The sequence below is a fragment of the Malus sylvestris genome, chromosome 3 (genome assembly GCF_916048215.2).
Source record: "Malus sylvestris chromosome 3, drMalSylv7.2, whole genome shotgun sequence".
In the NCBI taxonomy this organism is placed as follows: Eukaryota; Viridiplantae; Streptophyta; class Magnoliopsida; order Rosales; family Rosaceae; genus Malus; species Malus sylvestris.
This window is the reverse complement of record NC_062262.1, coordinates 10,109,102-10,124,489: the sequence shown is the minus strand read 5'-3', so window position 1 is coordinate 10,124,489 and position 15,388 is coordinate 10,109,102. Positions and strand designations below refer to the sequence as shown.

Genomic DNA, 15,388 nt, shown 5'->3' with positions numbered 1-15,388 from the left:
TTTGACATTTGTGTCTATACACTATACAAATTTTGAAATTAAACTCATCTAACAATGATAAATAAGATAAGGAGCACCACTTTTACTTAAGGGTATTGAGCAAAAATATTTTCCATGCTTAAATACACATCTTAGTTCCACATAATTTGAAAAATTAAAAATCGTATTAGTTTATGACAAATATTGAAATATTTTTGTTGTACCCTCAAATAATAGTGATACTCACTACATTATTTATTAATGATAAATAAGTTTAAATTCTGATATTTGATGTCCTGCGTCTTCTTCTTCGTTCTCTAAAATTTCCCATCAAATTGAGATGGAACCCTACGCAGAGATTTTTCTTAATTCTATTTTGGTTATCAAAATAAAAATTTGCACAATAGTTTACGATGCAAACTTGAATTACTAAACGTCACATTTTAGACATTTTTTAGTAAAGCAATAATATTAGTAAGTAATATAAATATAGTTAGTTTTTAAGAAAAAATAATTTGTGAAAGTCAAACTCGAATCAGAATGCATAAACATAATTACTTTACTCCAATGAAATAAAGCGTCGTCGGTTCGCAGGTTAGAATTTTAATCAATGGCGTAATGATAAAACCCGAGATAAAAATCAAACCAGATTGGACCCTCCTAGACCTAAAATGAGAATTAGGTTGTAGCTTTGTTTGAGTAACTTAGTAGGGCGTGTGATCGGGCATGTGCTTGTGTCAAATTGTCAAGGTGCTTTTCTGAGACAGCAGCATTTTATTGATCCCAGTCCCCTAAAAAGGAAGCCATCAACATCTATAAACCTACACCACTCGGACCATAATTAAATCTTTTCCCACTGCAATGATGTACGTTTGTCAAAAATGTTCAAGATTTTTACTATGCAACGTAACATTGAGTAATCCAAAAAATGAACAATGAGATTTAAACATTGAAGTTTAATATCAAAAGAAGTTCTTATGGCTATAAATCAGGGATATTAAAACATCACGGGACATTTAACCTAAAGCACAAATAGTTGATTCTATTTCTTGCTAATTTTGAGTGTCACACACAAAGACTTGTAGCTCAAGTGATTAAGAGCGTTTATCTCTTTATTTAGGATTGGTTTGATTTCCCCTCCATAAATTGCTTGCATATAAAACTTGATCCAAGGATCAAAATATATGTTGTTAATTACTTTGAAAACTTTTTCTACCACTATATGGTTTGGTAATTGAACTTTCTAACTTATCACCATATCGAAAAACTTGCATTTTTTTCTTGTGAGGTGGCCACTAAACGGTAGTGCGTAGTGCTGTGCCTACCATTTTGGTGTGTAGCTAGCCAAAATATTCTGTATGAGCTAGGTCAATTTTCTTGATTTAGCAATGGGATAATGGTATGAAACTATTGGTTAAAAGACGAGACTCATTAACAAGTGGCTTGTAGTTCAACTAGCTAAGAGTATTTGTCCATGCATCCAAAGTTTCATGCTGGAATCCTCCTTTAGTTTAGATAAATTTAATGTACATTATCCTATCGTTTGTACGAGACTCATCAGAGCAATTTAATGACAGAGCAAATGAGCAGGCAACATCAATTTCCTTATTTTTGGAGAATGATTTAGATAGACCGGGGATACTAGCATCCTAATCTAATAACACAATAGTCTACGAAGTGAGATTAACACATGACATTAAATTATTAGACTGAAATGTCACTGTGACGGTGTATCTGGTCTAACAATACAATATCATGTGAAATAAAATTGTTATATCATATTTGTATTAGTGAATGCCACCGCATTAGTGTACCTGGTCCATCTAAATTACTCTCCTTTATTTGGGTAGTTAATTAAATTTGAAAGTAGTGGTTGGACATTATATACTAGTGGTTCATGTGGTTTGCCAATAATATCAACCGTGCATGCAGAGATATTATAGTACAAAGTAGGTTTTGGCAATTGTGTGTTTGGACTTTTTACCATTTGATGGCACTCGCTGCACGCATGCACCGCCCCAAAGTACATATCATTTTCTGAGTAGGCCAACCTAAAGCACAACAAGGTCAATGACTCAATGCATCTATATGTATCGTTCCTTCTGGAATTCGGGTGCTTTGTATGATTTTGTGAATTGGATTCTCTTCTAAGCAGGAGATCAGGATCCTCCTGACCCAATAACACGGATTGTTGGATTTTGATCCAACGGTTACAATTATTATAACTTTTAGAAGTGTCATCTGTTTGTAGCCGTTTGATCAAAATACAACGGTCAGTGTTATTGGGTCAGGAGGATCTTGATCTCCTGCTCAGGAGAGGATCCAATTCCTTTTGTGACACCTCATTGTACTCACTTGCGTTGGTTTTCACATGGCACCACCATAGTTTGGTGGGTTAGTTTGTTTTATACAACCTATTGCAGGGAGCTTCGTTAGTGATTAGTTCTTTTTACGGTATAGCAATGAGATGACAATCACTTCCCTGTTTTCAAACCAAAGAAGTACGTTCGTTTGAGTTAAGTGAGGCAACATATATGAAAGAAGAGCAGTAAGTGTTACTCACTAATGAACAATTATCCAATCATAATTTTCAATTTTAATTATTCACACGTGTCCGTTTGTTGGTTTTTCAACAACAAAGCATGATTCTTAAAATAAGAATCATGAAGAATCATGCTTCGCTGCTGAAAGAAAAGTTAGTAAGTGCAGTATCCTCATCAAACTTGGGGCAGTTCTCACAATATATGAATGATGAACCTTCCCACTAGCTATTAGGGTTTCCATTTGAACAATAATAATGTTACGAAACTACCCCCATTCAACCGTTTCAACTGTGGCTTGTAGTTTTCAGTAGCCAGCAACTGATGAGGCGATTGAACCATGGATAGGGTGTGGCAAACCATGCCAACCTTGCAGGACATGCCAAGCTGATGAACTAGCTAACAGTCCATGCCAAAGTTAAAAGTTGGATTAATAACCCCAAGTAAAAATACCTATCACACAATTGAACAACATGAATTAACATACATGAAATGGATGATGCAATACACTATTGTTTGGAACCGGGAATTAATGGGACTAATTGGTAATTACAATTAAATCGGTTGTTTATGTTAGTGTTTTCTTTTTCGCTCGAATTTGAATTTCGGTTCAATAAATAAAAGTACTTAACTAGTTAGCATTTCTAACAAAAATCAACTCTCATCTCGTATTGCTGAAACACGGAAAGAATATCTAGCAATTTAATTTAGGGAGATGACATTCACACACTCATTTAAATATCTCACATATTTTTTCTTTTCTTTCTAATTTCTAACTATCAGATTAAATAAATAAAACAAAAACAAAGACCAAAATTAAATTAGGACTTTGGAAGGTAAGATTAGCTATCATGCGTTGGAATACTTTGTCGTGGCATGCATATTCCTTAATGCAGCAAATAGTAATAAGATTAAGACCCTGAGGAATTTGGCGTATACCCTTCAACTTCAACCATGCAATGACTAATGACAGACTGCATAAGAAAATGTTATTCGTCTGCACTCTTTTGTTGTCTTCAAAGTCCTGCGTAGATTGATTCTGTCTCAACCGTAAGCAAATTACAAAACCTTCCATGACGACAACCGTCAGGGGGGTGGGCCGGTGACGGTGGATAATAATAGAACCTTTTTTTTTTTTATATCATTATTATTGAGGAGAGGATGGGAGTTCCAAACTATTACGATAATTGAAGGGATGGAAAGTTTCGAACTCAGAATGCATCGGTAGAAATTGAACATTATATTCACTAAGATATTGGACTAATGCGATAATAGTAAATTTGTATATGAAAAATACGTATGTGCACTGTGTATTTTTTGTTTATCTGAGTGATGATCATATTTAATTAATTTAAATTACGGGCACAAATAGATAGAGAGATTTAAACTTTGATTGCAGAGACAGAGAATGACATTTTTCTTATCAACTTGTCATAATAAATCTTACATAAAAAATATACCACAAAAACAAAACCATATATTTAGAAGGAAAAAAATTCATATCCTAAATACACCTTAAGAAATGAGAGAAATACTTATAAACTAATTGGATTTGTATCATAAATGTTCCCTAAAATTGACCCACCCAATCAAGATAGTTCCTGAAATTGAAAATCGATCAATGTAGACCCTGAAAATGGCTGCTACAAATCAATACGGTCATTCCGTTACAATTATGTCAAAAAAAAATATGTTAAATGCTAATGTGGAACATAAATAAGTCCCACAAATGAATGTCCCTATTAGTAAAGCTTATGGGTTGCTATTGCGCTTCCCATTCCCTTGTGTCATGATGGTTTACGGGTCCCTTCACGAGCTCTGACACCAAACATTCAATTCAATAAACAATAAAGAAGTTCATAGAATGAAGGAGATTCACCCTAATTGCCCCTGGAGGAATATAAAGAAGTTCATAGAATGAAGGAGATTCACCCTAATTGCCCTTGGAGGAATATGTGCTTCTAAAAGATTTTTTATATTGTGCCCAATCCCGAAATTAGTTCTATACATATGACCAGCAATTAGAAAAACAAACGCAATAGCTAGATGATGATGAGCCATATCGGTTAGCCATAAACATTATTATGTAAATTGAAAACTAATTTGTAAGTGACATTCTACTTTAAAACAATAAATTGTCTCTTGAAACATCATTCTAAAAGTAAAATTAATAACTATTGGCCGTCTAACATGTTGATTAGTGTAACCTCAAGAGGTAAGAAGCGAGTAAATATTTGAAATCCTTAATCCGAAAATGAACTCACAATGATGCATTATTTAGATCTACTTGCTCATCTTCGGTTTACTATTTGACTCGAATGCTAAAAGTACATTGATTCCTTACACGATAATCATACCGCATAGAAAAAATGAATAGTAAGCTATCAATACGTGACAAAATACCTCTTATATTTAAATCATAAATTATGATTGGTATCGGACATACGTGGTGGAACATAATTTTTTAATTAAAAATCCAATAATCGGAAATAATAATCTTAATAATTAAATCCAACCATTCGATCCAATCCCCATACCCTCCTCATCCGTTCATCTCTCTCTCCTTCACGAGATTTTCTCTCCACTTAAAATAATCTTTTTTTCTTTTGGCAGTCCAACGTTCACACTCAACAAACGCATAACCGAAACGCCAGCTCCCGCCAATCCACATCACCTCCTACTAAACTACCCAACAGGATCCTCTTCTGATGTTTTGGTAAGGATTATGAGAATTTGTAAATCGTGTTTATTCATCGTATATCGTGCGGTTAGTTTTTGTCAATCACCTTTTTATGTTTAATCTTAAATAAAAATATTTAAAATAATTTATAACTGTACAATATACGATAAACAAACAGAATTGACGAATCGGACGGATTCCTAAACTACTAAACGTTCCCGGCTCAAGCTACGGTAACTTTTTATCTTCCTTACCAGATTACGTAAGTTTTGTTTTACCCCACTACAGTAAGAACCTTTCCGTCACTGACAAATAGGTTACAACTCCGCGTTACCCCTACACAGAGACGCGATACACCAATCCTACGGTGCACCCCGTCACACCCGATCAGTAGCCCGCATAGTCATCATCAGCCTTTTAACGTGCTCATTATCCAACCAAACCATAATCGCTCCTTTAAAGCTCACTGATAATTACTAATTAGAGCAGCAGCAGTAGCAGCGGAAAGCAGAAGCCGGAAGCAGAAAGCAGAAGAAGACGAAGACGAAGACGGCGACGGCAGCGATGACGTTCTCCCAAACGTCACCGCTTTGGTTCCAAGCGTTGTTTTAAGGAAGCGGCCAAGTGAGCCGAAACACAAACAGATAAACAAAGAATCAAACATTAAGCAGCAAAGCAAAGCAAATGCTGCAAGAAATCCGAAAATCGCTTTTAGAAACTGCTTTTTAAGTTTTGATTGATTAAACATTGCTTCAAGAAATCGTTTTCCGAAAATATAAGAAAAATATTGAATTCAGAAACGAACTCGGAAATTCGGAAATTCAGAATTGAAGAAAATGAGGATTTTAGTGGTGGTTTTGGTGCTCGGAGTTCTGGCGACGGCGTCGTATTGCGCCACCGTGACATACGACCACAGGGCGCTGGTGATTGATGGGAAGCGCCGAGTTTTGGTGTCTGGCTCCATTCACTATCCTCGCAGCACTCCTGAGGTTCTTCTCTTCCTCTGCTTTTTCCATTTTTCAATTTTTTTTTTTGTTTTTTTGTAAATTTTTTATTCTTGTAAATTTTATTTTCTCTCTTAATTTTGCTGTGTGTGTTTGGTTGTAGATGTGGCCGGACCTTATCCAAAAATCGAAAGACGGAGGCTTGGACGTGATCGAGACCTACGTCTTCTGGAACTTGCACGAACCAGTTCAAGGCCAGGTCTCTCTCTAATCACATTTCCATTTCTTGATTCTTCTGAACTCTTCAATCCTAATGCGACGCCGTTTAGGTTCTGTGAGAATGTGGGAAGACGAAGACTAAAAGTTCATTGCAATCGTTACTGTTTTTCTTGGTCAGGAGACAAAAGTGCTAAAGAAATCCTGAAAACCCAGAATTTTGTTTTACGTTTTAGTGTTTTATATGAGAATGGAGGATGGTTTGGACCAGGGATGTAGCGGGTTTTTTGTGCTTTTGGTTATGTTGAATTATGTGCATTTTTGTGTCTTTGTTATGATGGTGACTGGTGGAACATACAACTTTTGCAGTATGATTTTGGGGGAAGAAAAGATTTGGTTAAATTTGTGAAGACAGTAGCAGAAGCTGGCCTTTATGTGCACCTTCGAATAGGTCCATATGTGTGCGCAGAATGGAACTATGGGTATTATGAATTTAATTGAATTTTACTTGGTCTTTTTACATTTTCCTTTTTTGAGAAATAGAAAAGGAAGTTGCTTTTATGATGATCAACTTACTTTTCAATACTTTCTGAAGAAGTTTTATTGTGTGATTGTGTTTGTGTTTCAATTTTTCAACAGTGGCTTTCCTCTTTGGTTGCATTTCATACCCCGAATTCAATTGCGAACGGACAATGAGCCGTTCAAGGTTTCTTCTTCTCCACTTTATCCCAAATGCCTCTGTGTTTGTGTTTCCTTTCTTGGTGTTTTTCTCAACTTCAGTGTTTTATTAGAATTTATGTGGCTCAGGCAGAAATGCAGCGGTTCACGGCAAAAATTGTTGATATGATGAAGAAGGAGAAGCTTTATGCATCTCAGGGAGGACCCATCATTTTATCCCAGGTTTAAAATTTTCTTGATTCTTTTTATTATGGGACACTTTGGATGCGGTCCCTAACTATCAACATTCTTTGATTGAAACCTTGTTAGTTTTTAGTTTTTGATTGAGGTCCCTGACATTAATCTAATAATGTAAGTTACTATATTTTTTTAATTCAAAATTTAAAATTGAAATTTGTAATTGTTTATATTAATGAGATTTTAAATAAAACCCATAATTTATGGGATTAAAAATAATAAAATATAAATTATACTCTCTATTATATTGTGTGTGTGTATATACATATATGTATGGGTACATTAACCAAAATTAACAAAAAAAGTTATTGTACCAAAACATGGATACATTCTCAAATCAACGAAAAAGAATGTACCCATATAAGTTTAAACATGAATTAAAAAATTTGAATGGATTTTATATTAAAAAAATGGTATATTTTACATATAACAAATTGATATATTTGAGAATGGGTACATTTAAGATTTAAAAAATTGAAAAATTATATGAATGGGTACATTTAAGATTAAAAAATATAGAATATTTTTATATATAAAAAAAACTAATAGGTTTTAATTTAATTTAATTTTTTATTATTTTGGAAATGTTTGAATTGAAAATTAATTAGAAGTTTAATAGAGGTGTGAGTATTAAACCCTAAATTAATTACTAATTTTTATATTAAAAAATTATATAATAAATATGTAAATTCATTATCACATTAATGCTAGGGACTTGAATCAAAATTTGAGAACTAATAAGGTCTTAGTCAATGAACAGTAAAAACTAGGGACCGGATACTAATTTTTCCTTTTATTATTTACCCAATGTTTTTGGTTTTAAGAATATTCCAATTTGAGTTATGGGTTAATTGTTGTTTCAATTATACCAGATTGAAAACGAGTATGGTAACATTGATCAAGCATATGGGGCTGCTGCCCAAACCTATATTAAGTGGGCAGCAAGCATGGCTGTGTCTTTGGATACAGGGGTTCCCTGGGTCATGTGTCAGCAAGCCGACGCTCCTGCATCTGTGGTGAGGCTTTTGTAGTCAGTTTTCGTTTGTATTGTAGTGTATTGACTTTGTATGAAGACAGAATTCTCACGATGCTTTCTTTGCTCTATTTGCATGCTAAATAACTGCCTACAGATCAGCACTTGCAATGGATTTTATTGTGATCAATGGACCCCAAGACTTCCTGAAAAGAGACCCAAAATGTGGACCGAGAATTGGAGTGGATGGTAATGTGACCTAATCCTTTTCTCTTTTTGGGTATTTTGAGCTTAGTTTTTCTACAAATTTGAATCAATTTCTGGCATCACCTGTATTATTTTGATCTGATTGCTCTTTTTTTGGCAATGTTCAAAATGTATATGGTCACTAGGTTTCTTTCCTTTGGTGGTGCTGTGCCTCAAAGACCAGTGGAAGACCTCGCATTTGCCGTAGCACGCTTCTTTCAGAAAGGTGGAACTTTCCAAAATTATTATATGGTACCGCAATTGTCTCTGGAGTTAACATCCTAACATAACTTTAAGCGACTCTTGATGATTTAAGACAAATTCAGTATATTTCAAAAACCAGGAAGAAAATATGGAGTAATTTGTTCTCTGTTGCTCTTGAACAGTACCATGGCGGGACTAACTTTGGGCGGAGTGCTGGTGGACCCTTTATTGCTACAAGTTATGACTACGATGCTCCAATTGATGAGTATGGTATGTTCTCTAGTATGCCTATATTATTGCTTTAATACTGCTGATGATATAGGCCTGTTTGCTTATATAAATGAACTGCAGCTTCTGTCAATCTATACTTTTATCATGACAAGAAATAATTATTAAGAACATCAAATGCATATAGCATTGGTGGCTCATCAGTAATCGATTCAACTTTTCTTGTCTGTTGCAGGATTTCTTAGGCAACCTAAGTGGGGTCACCTAAAAGATGTGCATAAGGCCGTAAAGCTTTGTGAAGAAGCAATGGTGGCCACTGACCCAAAAAATTCTTCTCTTGGTCCAAACGTGGAGGTATAATATTTTTACTCAGTTTTAGAGAGTATGATGAGCAATTTTACATATTTATGGGCCTCAAACCTCCGTATAGTCATATCTAGTGTGGGATTTATCACTCGTACCCTTTTACTAGTTTTCATGTTAGAATACCTTATACCTAAAAGGAAGTATCTGTGGTAGGTATCTGAAGTGAAACCATATTCCATTGGTCTTGGATTAACTTCCTTAATATTGATCCTGCAAAACTAGTTCTTAGTAAAAAAAAAAAAACTGTATAGTTTTTGCTACCAAACTAGTTCTTAGGATCTCCAAGATGTAATCATAGATGACCTGTGGCTTCTAATCTTCACCTGTATGCTTTGTGTATCTGAAATGAAGTAAGAAGTATGACTCCATTGGTCTAGGTGAATGCCCTTGCAACATGTGATTTTTTAACATTTATTTTCTTGTTTATTTTCTCAGGCAACTGTTTACCAAACAGGATCAGCATGTGCTGCGTTTCTTTCCAATTCTGACACTAAATCTGATGCCACTGTGACGTTCAATGGAAATTCTTATCAGTTGCCTGCATGGTCTGTGAGCATCTTACCAGACTGCAAAAATGTAGTGCTTAACACTGCAAAGGTTTGCCTTCCTATCTTCTATTGGCTGTGCCTGCTTGTATCAGAATATTTTGGTCTCTAAATGTATATCATGCCTACCTTTTATTGGTATGTTTAAGAGATGAGATATCTTCTAAACGTTCTATATTTACCACTTAAAATGATCTGTCCCTACTTTTTATAGATCTGTGTATTCCAATTTCCAATGAGGGTTTATCAAAAATACTTAATGTAATCCTGTTTTTTAGTGTATGTCACGTATTTCATATTTGGTATTCATTTCCGAGAATTATTGTATATTTTCTTTTGAAGCCTTCATATTCATAAGAATTATGCTCAAAATCATGTTCTGTTTTCTTTTTTCAATGGAATTGTATCATAAGTATATAATCTATCATGACAGATTAACTCTGCTGCCATGATTCCGAGCTTCATGCATCACTCGGTGATAGATGATATTGATTCCTCTGAAGCATTGGGCTCAGGCTGGAGTTGGATAAATGAACCAGTTGGTATCTCAAAGAAGGATGCATTTGCCAGAGTTGGATTGTTGGAGCAAATAAATACCACAGCTGATAAAAGTGACTATTTATGGTACTCTTTAAGGTACGCAATCCACGACTGCTTTGTTAACAACTTTATATATATTTATTGCCTTTCATCCAGTTGTCTTGATTTCTTTCCAGACTTAAATCCATTTTCTAAACAAATTCTGCAGCATTGATGTCACAAGTTCTGATACGTTCCTTGAAGCTGGGTCTCAAACTGTTCTTCATGTGGAATCACTTGGCCATGCCCTTCATGCGTTTATTAATGGAAAGCCTGCAGGTGATGTATAAAGTTATAAACTAGTGTGGTTACAATTTGATTGCTTGCCCTTCTTCCTTGGTCTTAATCCAGTGGCTACATTAGTTACCTGGCAAATAGATGTTGACATTGTATCGAGAAACTACGAAGGAAACAATAATTATATTTTCCCTGAACCTTTGTAGTTTGGAGAGGCATGCCTTCAAGGCTTCGGTTGCTGCCCAATCTAAGTTTTAAATCCCCCAAGCCATTCTGTTCTATAGACTTCAAGAACATTAAACATTGTTCTGCTTACTGTGTTGCAAAAGAAGATTTCAGAATACACTCTCATTAGGCACCATGTTAAATGGGCTTTTGATCTCAAGTACTGTGGTTCTATGTTTCTTTTTTTTTTTTCCTGGGAAAAGCTCCTCCTGTAAATACCAAATGACTAGATACTAAGAAGCCTGATGATAAGGTTCCTGCTTTACAGTTGTGAATTTCATATCTGAATGAGAGTGATTGACAAGTAATTAGTGCATTGGTTGGACTATTGCAAATGTTCTGGGTCAACTTTACAGCTGTTCTGATCTTGTATTTATGTTATAATTGGATTCTTTCCAGGGAGTGGAACAGGCAGCGCTAGCAATCCCACGGTTTCTGTGGAGATCCCTGTAACATTTGCATCTGGGAAGAACACAATTGATCTTCTGAGTTTGACTGTTGGCCTTCAGGTTTGATCTTATTTCTTATGCTTCTGTACATGTGTTTATAAACAAGCTCGCATATATATTATATATTCTGGCGTTGCAGTTTTCATAAATGAGTTCCATGCTTTAAGGTCAATTTGTGACTAAAGTACTTTTCGTATACCCATTTTCAGAACTATGGAGCTTTTTTTGACAAAACAGGTGCTGGGATCACTGGTCCTGTACAGCTGAAAGGCTTGAAAAATGGCACTACTATTGATCTCTCATCTCAGCGGTGGACATATCAAGTCAGTCTTCCTCTTTTTGTTCAGTTGTTATGTTGCAATTCCCTGCTATCGATTTCAATCAATTTACAAACTTGAGGGAAGTGGCTGGCTAATAAAATTTGGAAAACTGAAAATAGAAAGAGAAATACCCAAGTTCTTCATTCTGAATAAGCAGTGGTGTACCTTAAAGGATAAAATCTAACAATTTTCCTTTTGTCGTCTTCATCATTGCAACTGCAGATTGGACTTCAAGGGGAAGACTTGGATTTTCCCAGTGGAAGTTCTTCTCAGTGGGTTTCACAACCTACCTTGCCCAAGAAACAACCCTTGACATGGTACAAGGTAAATATTTAGCATAATTATTATGCATATGGGTAAATGTGGTGAAAAACGATGTGATTTTGGAGAAATTGCAGGGACACAAAGTATTTAACCTTTCTAATACTGCTACATGTGGTGCATATGTTGTATTTTCTTTCGTGTTCATGCTTGCATGTGGTGTATTCTGAGTGGTGGGTTTCCTCAAGTCTTGGCTGCTCATGATTTAGGATAACAGCTACATGGAATGCTAGGTTCTTTTCTTTTAGATACTGACCCAAGAAACATTCCTTCTCATTCAGGCAACATTTAATGCTCCTGATGGCAGTAACCCTGTTGCACTAGACTTTACAGGGATGGGAAAGGGTGAAGCATGGGTGAACGGACAAAGTATTGGGCGGTACTGGCCGACCAACATTTCTCCAACTAGTGGTTGCCCTGATTCTTGTGATTTCAGGGGACCTTATAACTCCGACAAATGCAGAAAGAACTGTGGCAAGCCATCTCAGGAATTGTAAGTAGAAGAGAATCTAAGGGAAGAACTTGAATTGAAACTTTGATTCTGAATATTTGATCTCACTAAATGTACAGGTACCACGTGCCTCGTTCATGGTTGAAACCAAGTGACAATACTCTTGTCCTGTTTGAGGAAATTGGGGGTGATCCAACGCAGATATCTTTTGCTACCAGACAGATTGAAAGTTTGTGCTCACATGTATCGGAGTCTCACCTGTCACCTGTAGATACATGGAGTTCAGATTCAAAAGTGGGAAGGAAGTTAGGGCCTGTGCTATCACTTGAGTGCCCATTTCCTAACCAGGTCATTTCTTCAATCAAATTTGCAAGTTACGGAAAACCTCAAGGGACTTGTGGGAGCTTTAGCCATGGCCAATGCAAGAGCAGTAGCGCTCTATCCATTGTAACGAAGGTATGATCTTGCTTGCTACGTTGATAAAATTCATTGCACCTCCAACTTTAGTTTAACCTCTCTTTGTTTACGATTACAGGCTTGTGTTGGATCCAAGAGCTGTAGCGTTGAAGTCTCGGTTAAAACATTCGGTGACCCATGTAATGGAGTAGCAAAGAGTTTAGCAGTAGAAGCATCCTGTAGATAGACATCGCTCCTGGCTTTAGGTAAAATGTTATCCCCAAGTTTCTCTATAGTTGAATAATGTCATTCTCAAGGATGCTATTGAATTATTAATAAAATTCTCAAATATTTTAGACTCCCTCTCCCTCTTTCTCTCTGGGTTTGACTTAACTTCCAATAAACGGGAACGGTGTCTGCGTTCCATTAGGGTGGTTCCTCAGGGCCGAAATTGACAGGGAAGTTGCCATCCCTACAACCAACCAAGGTTACTTGCAAGACAAGATTCCAACAGTTATTCTTCTCTCTGCCTAGATCTATAGAAAAGAGTTCACAAAGTTTAGTCAAAAGCTTTTAAGTTTAGATAATAAGCACACAAAATTTAAGTTTACAAGTAGCATAGCAAATACGTTCTAGGCAAACTTCATATGCAGCCCTTGTTCGTTTATTCATTAATTTCAAGTCTGAAATGCTAACAAATTACCCAAAATACACAAATAAATTGTTTATTTACTATTGATCAGTACTAGTACTGAGCAATTCCTCCAGCAGCTGCAACCTCGGGCTGTTTTTGGAACCTGCAAACCTTGCAGAGAGGCGAAAAGAGAAAAGAAGTCTTGTACTTGTCCTCCCCGCCTACCATCGGCATCGGGACTCCGACCTTTACCGGGCTAACGTAACCTGGCCAGTACGTCTTGCCCAAAACTCCCTCCACAAGATCGGATAAATTGGTAAATCTGAACTGTGTCTCCAAGTGAGCGAATGTGTCATCAGCTGGCATTTGGTAGTTATGAACCTTGTTTTCCTTTTCTCCAATAGGCCTAACCCTAATGTCCACTTCCACGAGACCGGCCACGGTAACCCTAACGCAGTTGATGTCATCGGTTCTTTCGATGATTACCTCTCTATCTTCACCGTTAGTCCTACTTTGTCATCCCACTTTACCATGAGAGCATCAACTTTGTCATCCCACTATGATACTCTCTTTGCTGCGATGACAAGGGTGTGAGAGTCGAACATCACTGCGAAAGCCTGAACCCATGTGAAATCGCGGGTCCTTCCTGTTGGTCGAGTCCCAATGAAGTGTGCGTTGATTTGGAGGTTGGTGTCTGAAACAATGGCAAAGTTTCCGCCCTTGGCGCCTTGGAAGTAGAACATAACACCGTCACCGCCAACAAACCTAGGATCGTAGCACAGAGAGCCATATCCATCACACTTGGGGTTCCTAACCGCACCAAAAGAAAAGAAGATGTAGTTGTTAGTAAAATTCTTTTTGTTAGTTATATATCTAGTTAATTGAAAGAAAAAAAGAAGAGTTATATGACTTAACACTTGCAAGTAGCTTCACACTTGCTGCCGCAGTTAATGAAACAACCCTTGTTCTTCTTCGGCTTTCTCTGAGGGCATTCGGATGGGCACGTAAGGGTCTTGTAGTAGCAAGCCCCCTTTGCTTTGCTGAACCCTCGCTCCTGCCCGGATCCCACCGGTGTCAACACGTCGTAGTTGGAAACATCAGGCTCATCCGCTTTTTTGCCTTTGCCGTTGCCATTCCCATTCCCATTCCCATTGCCGTTTCCATTGCCATTCGCATTCCCGTTCCCTTTCCCGTTTCCATTGCCTTGCCCCATAACCAAGGCGGCTTCCTTCGAAACAATGACGACGAAAACAGCCACCAAAATATGTGACATTGTAATCGTAGGCGCCATTTCTGGCTAACAAATATGTATGCTTCTCTTCTCCTTCTGTTGATTGTATTTTGTGTTGTGTGCTGAAGAACTGATGGGAAAGAAAGGGTACAAGAAGAGATTAGGCCATCTCTAACCGAAGGGTCCAGAGGGCCAGAGGGCTGAAAATAGCCCTAAAACCGTCTCCAACCAAGGGCTAGGCCAGAGGGCTCGGGAATTTGGGAGGCCCCCACGGAATTTCAAAGGGCCAAAGGGCCAAATGGCTGGCTGCTTTCGGCCAGCCAGCCAGCCCCGGGCTGGCTATTTTTTTTTTTATAGTTTTTCATTGCTGTCGGTTATAACCGACATCATTAAAGAAGGATTTTAATACTATCGGTTATAGCCTACAGTAATAGTTATTCAAAGGCATTTTTTTTTTAATTACTATTAGTGTCGGTTATAACCGACACTAATAGTTTGAATTTTTTTTTAATATAACGGCTAGTAGCCGTTATATTAATTTTTTTTATATGAATTTAAACTTCTTTTTTTCCCTTGTTTTTTTCCTTTTCATATGAATCAAATTTTTTTTCAATTCTATTTTACAAAATTTGTTTCAATTTTTTTTAAAATTCAATTTTTTTTCCTATAACTTCTATTTTACAAAATTTGTTTCATATTTTTTTTAAAT

General features: G+C 36.5%; 1 protein-coding gene and 1 pseudogene across 1 annotated transcript; one reads left to right on the top strand and one right to left on the bottom strand.

Annotated features, from left to right (window-relative positions):
* The first annotated feature begins 5,651 nt into the window (after window positions 1-5,651).
* Window positions 5,652-13,175, top strand: LOC126615889 (beta-galactosidase 8-like). The gene is made up of 19 exons (XM_050283817.1): window positions 5,652-6,188; window positions 6,307-6,402; window positions 6,729-6,841; window positions 6,999-7,065; window positions 7,167-7,259; window positions 8,147-8,290; window positions 8,405-8,496; window positions 8,640-8,745; window positions 8,880-8,967; window positions 9,161-9,279; window positions 9,727-9,888; window positions 10,270-10,472; window positions 10,585-10,694; window positions 11,277-11,386; window positions 11,536-11,649; window positions 11,869-11,970; window positions 12,249-12,460; window positions 12,538-12,874; window positions 12,954-13,175. Exons 1-19 carry the CDS (start codon window positions 6,036-6,038, stop codon window positions 13,059-13,061), a joined length of 2,529 nt encoding a protein of 842 aa, XP_050139774.1. The 5' UTR covers window positions 5,652-6,035; the 3' UTR covers window positions 13,062-13,175.
* A 384-nt stretch (window positions 13,176-13,559) lies between these two features.
* On the bottom strand, window positions 13,560-14,834 carry LOC126615907 (uncharacterized; annotated as a pseudogene).
* Between the last annotated feature and the right edge of the window lie 554 nt (window positions 14,835-15,388).

Coding starts and splice junctions, on each gene's coding strand:
- LOC126615889 (XM_050283817.1), top strand. CDS start 6,036: ATGAGGATTTTAGTGGTGGTTTTGGTGCTCGGAGTTCTGGCGACGGCG. Junction 9,280..9,726: donor CTCTTGGTCCAAACGTGGAG/GTATAATATTTT, acceptor TTATTTTCTCAG/GCAACTGTTTACCAAACAGG. Junction 11,387..11,535: donor GTTTGACTGTTGGCCTTCAG/GTTTGATCTTAT, acceptor ACCCATTTTCAG/AACTATGGAGCTTTTTTTGA.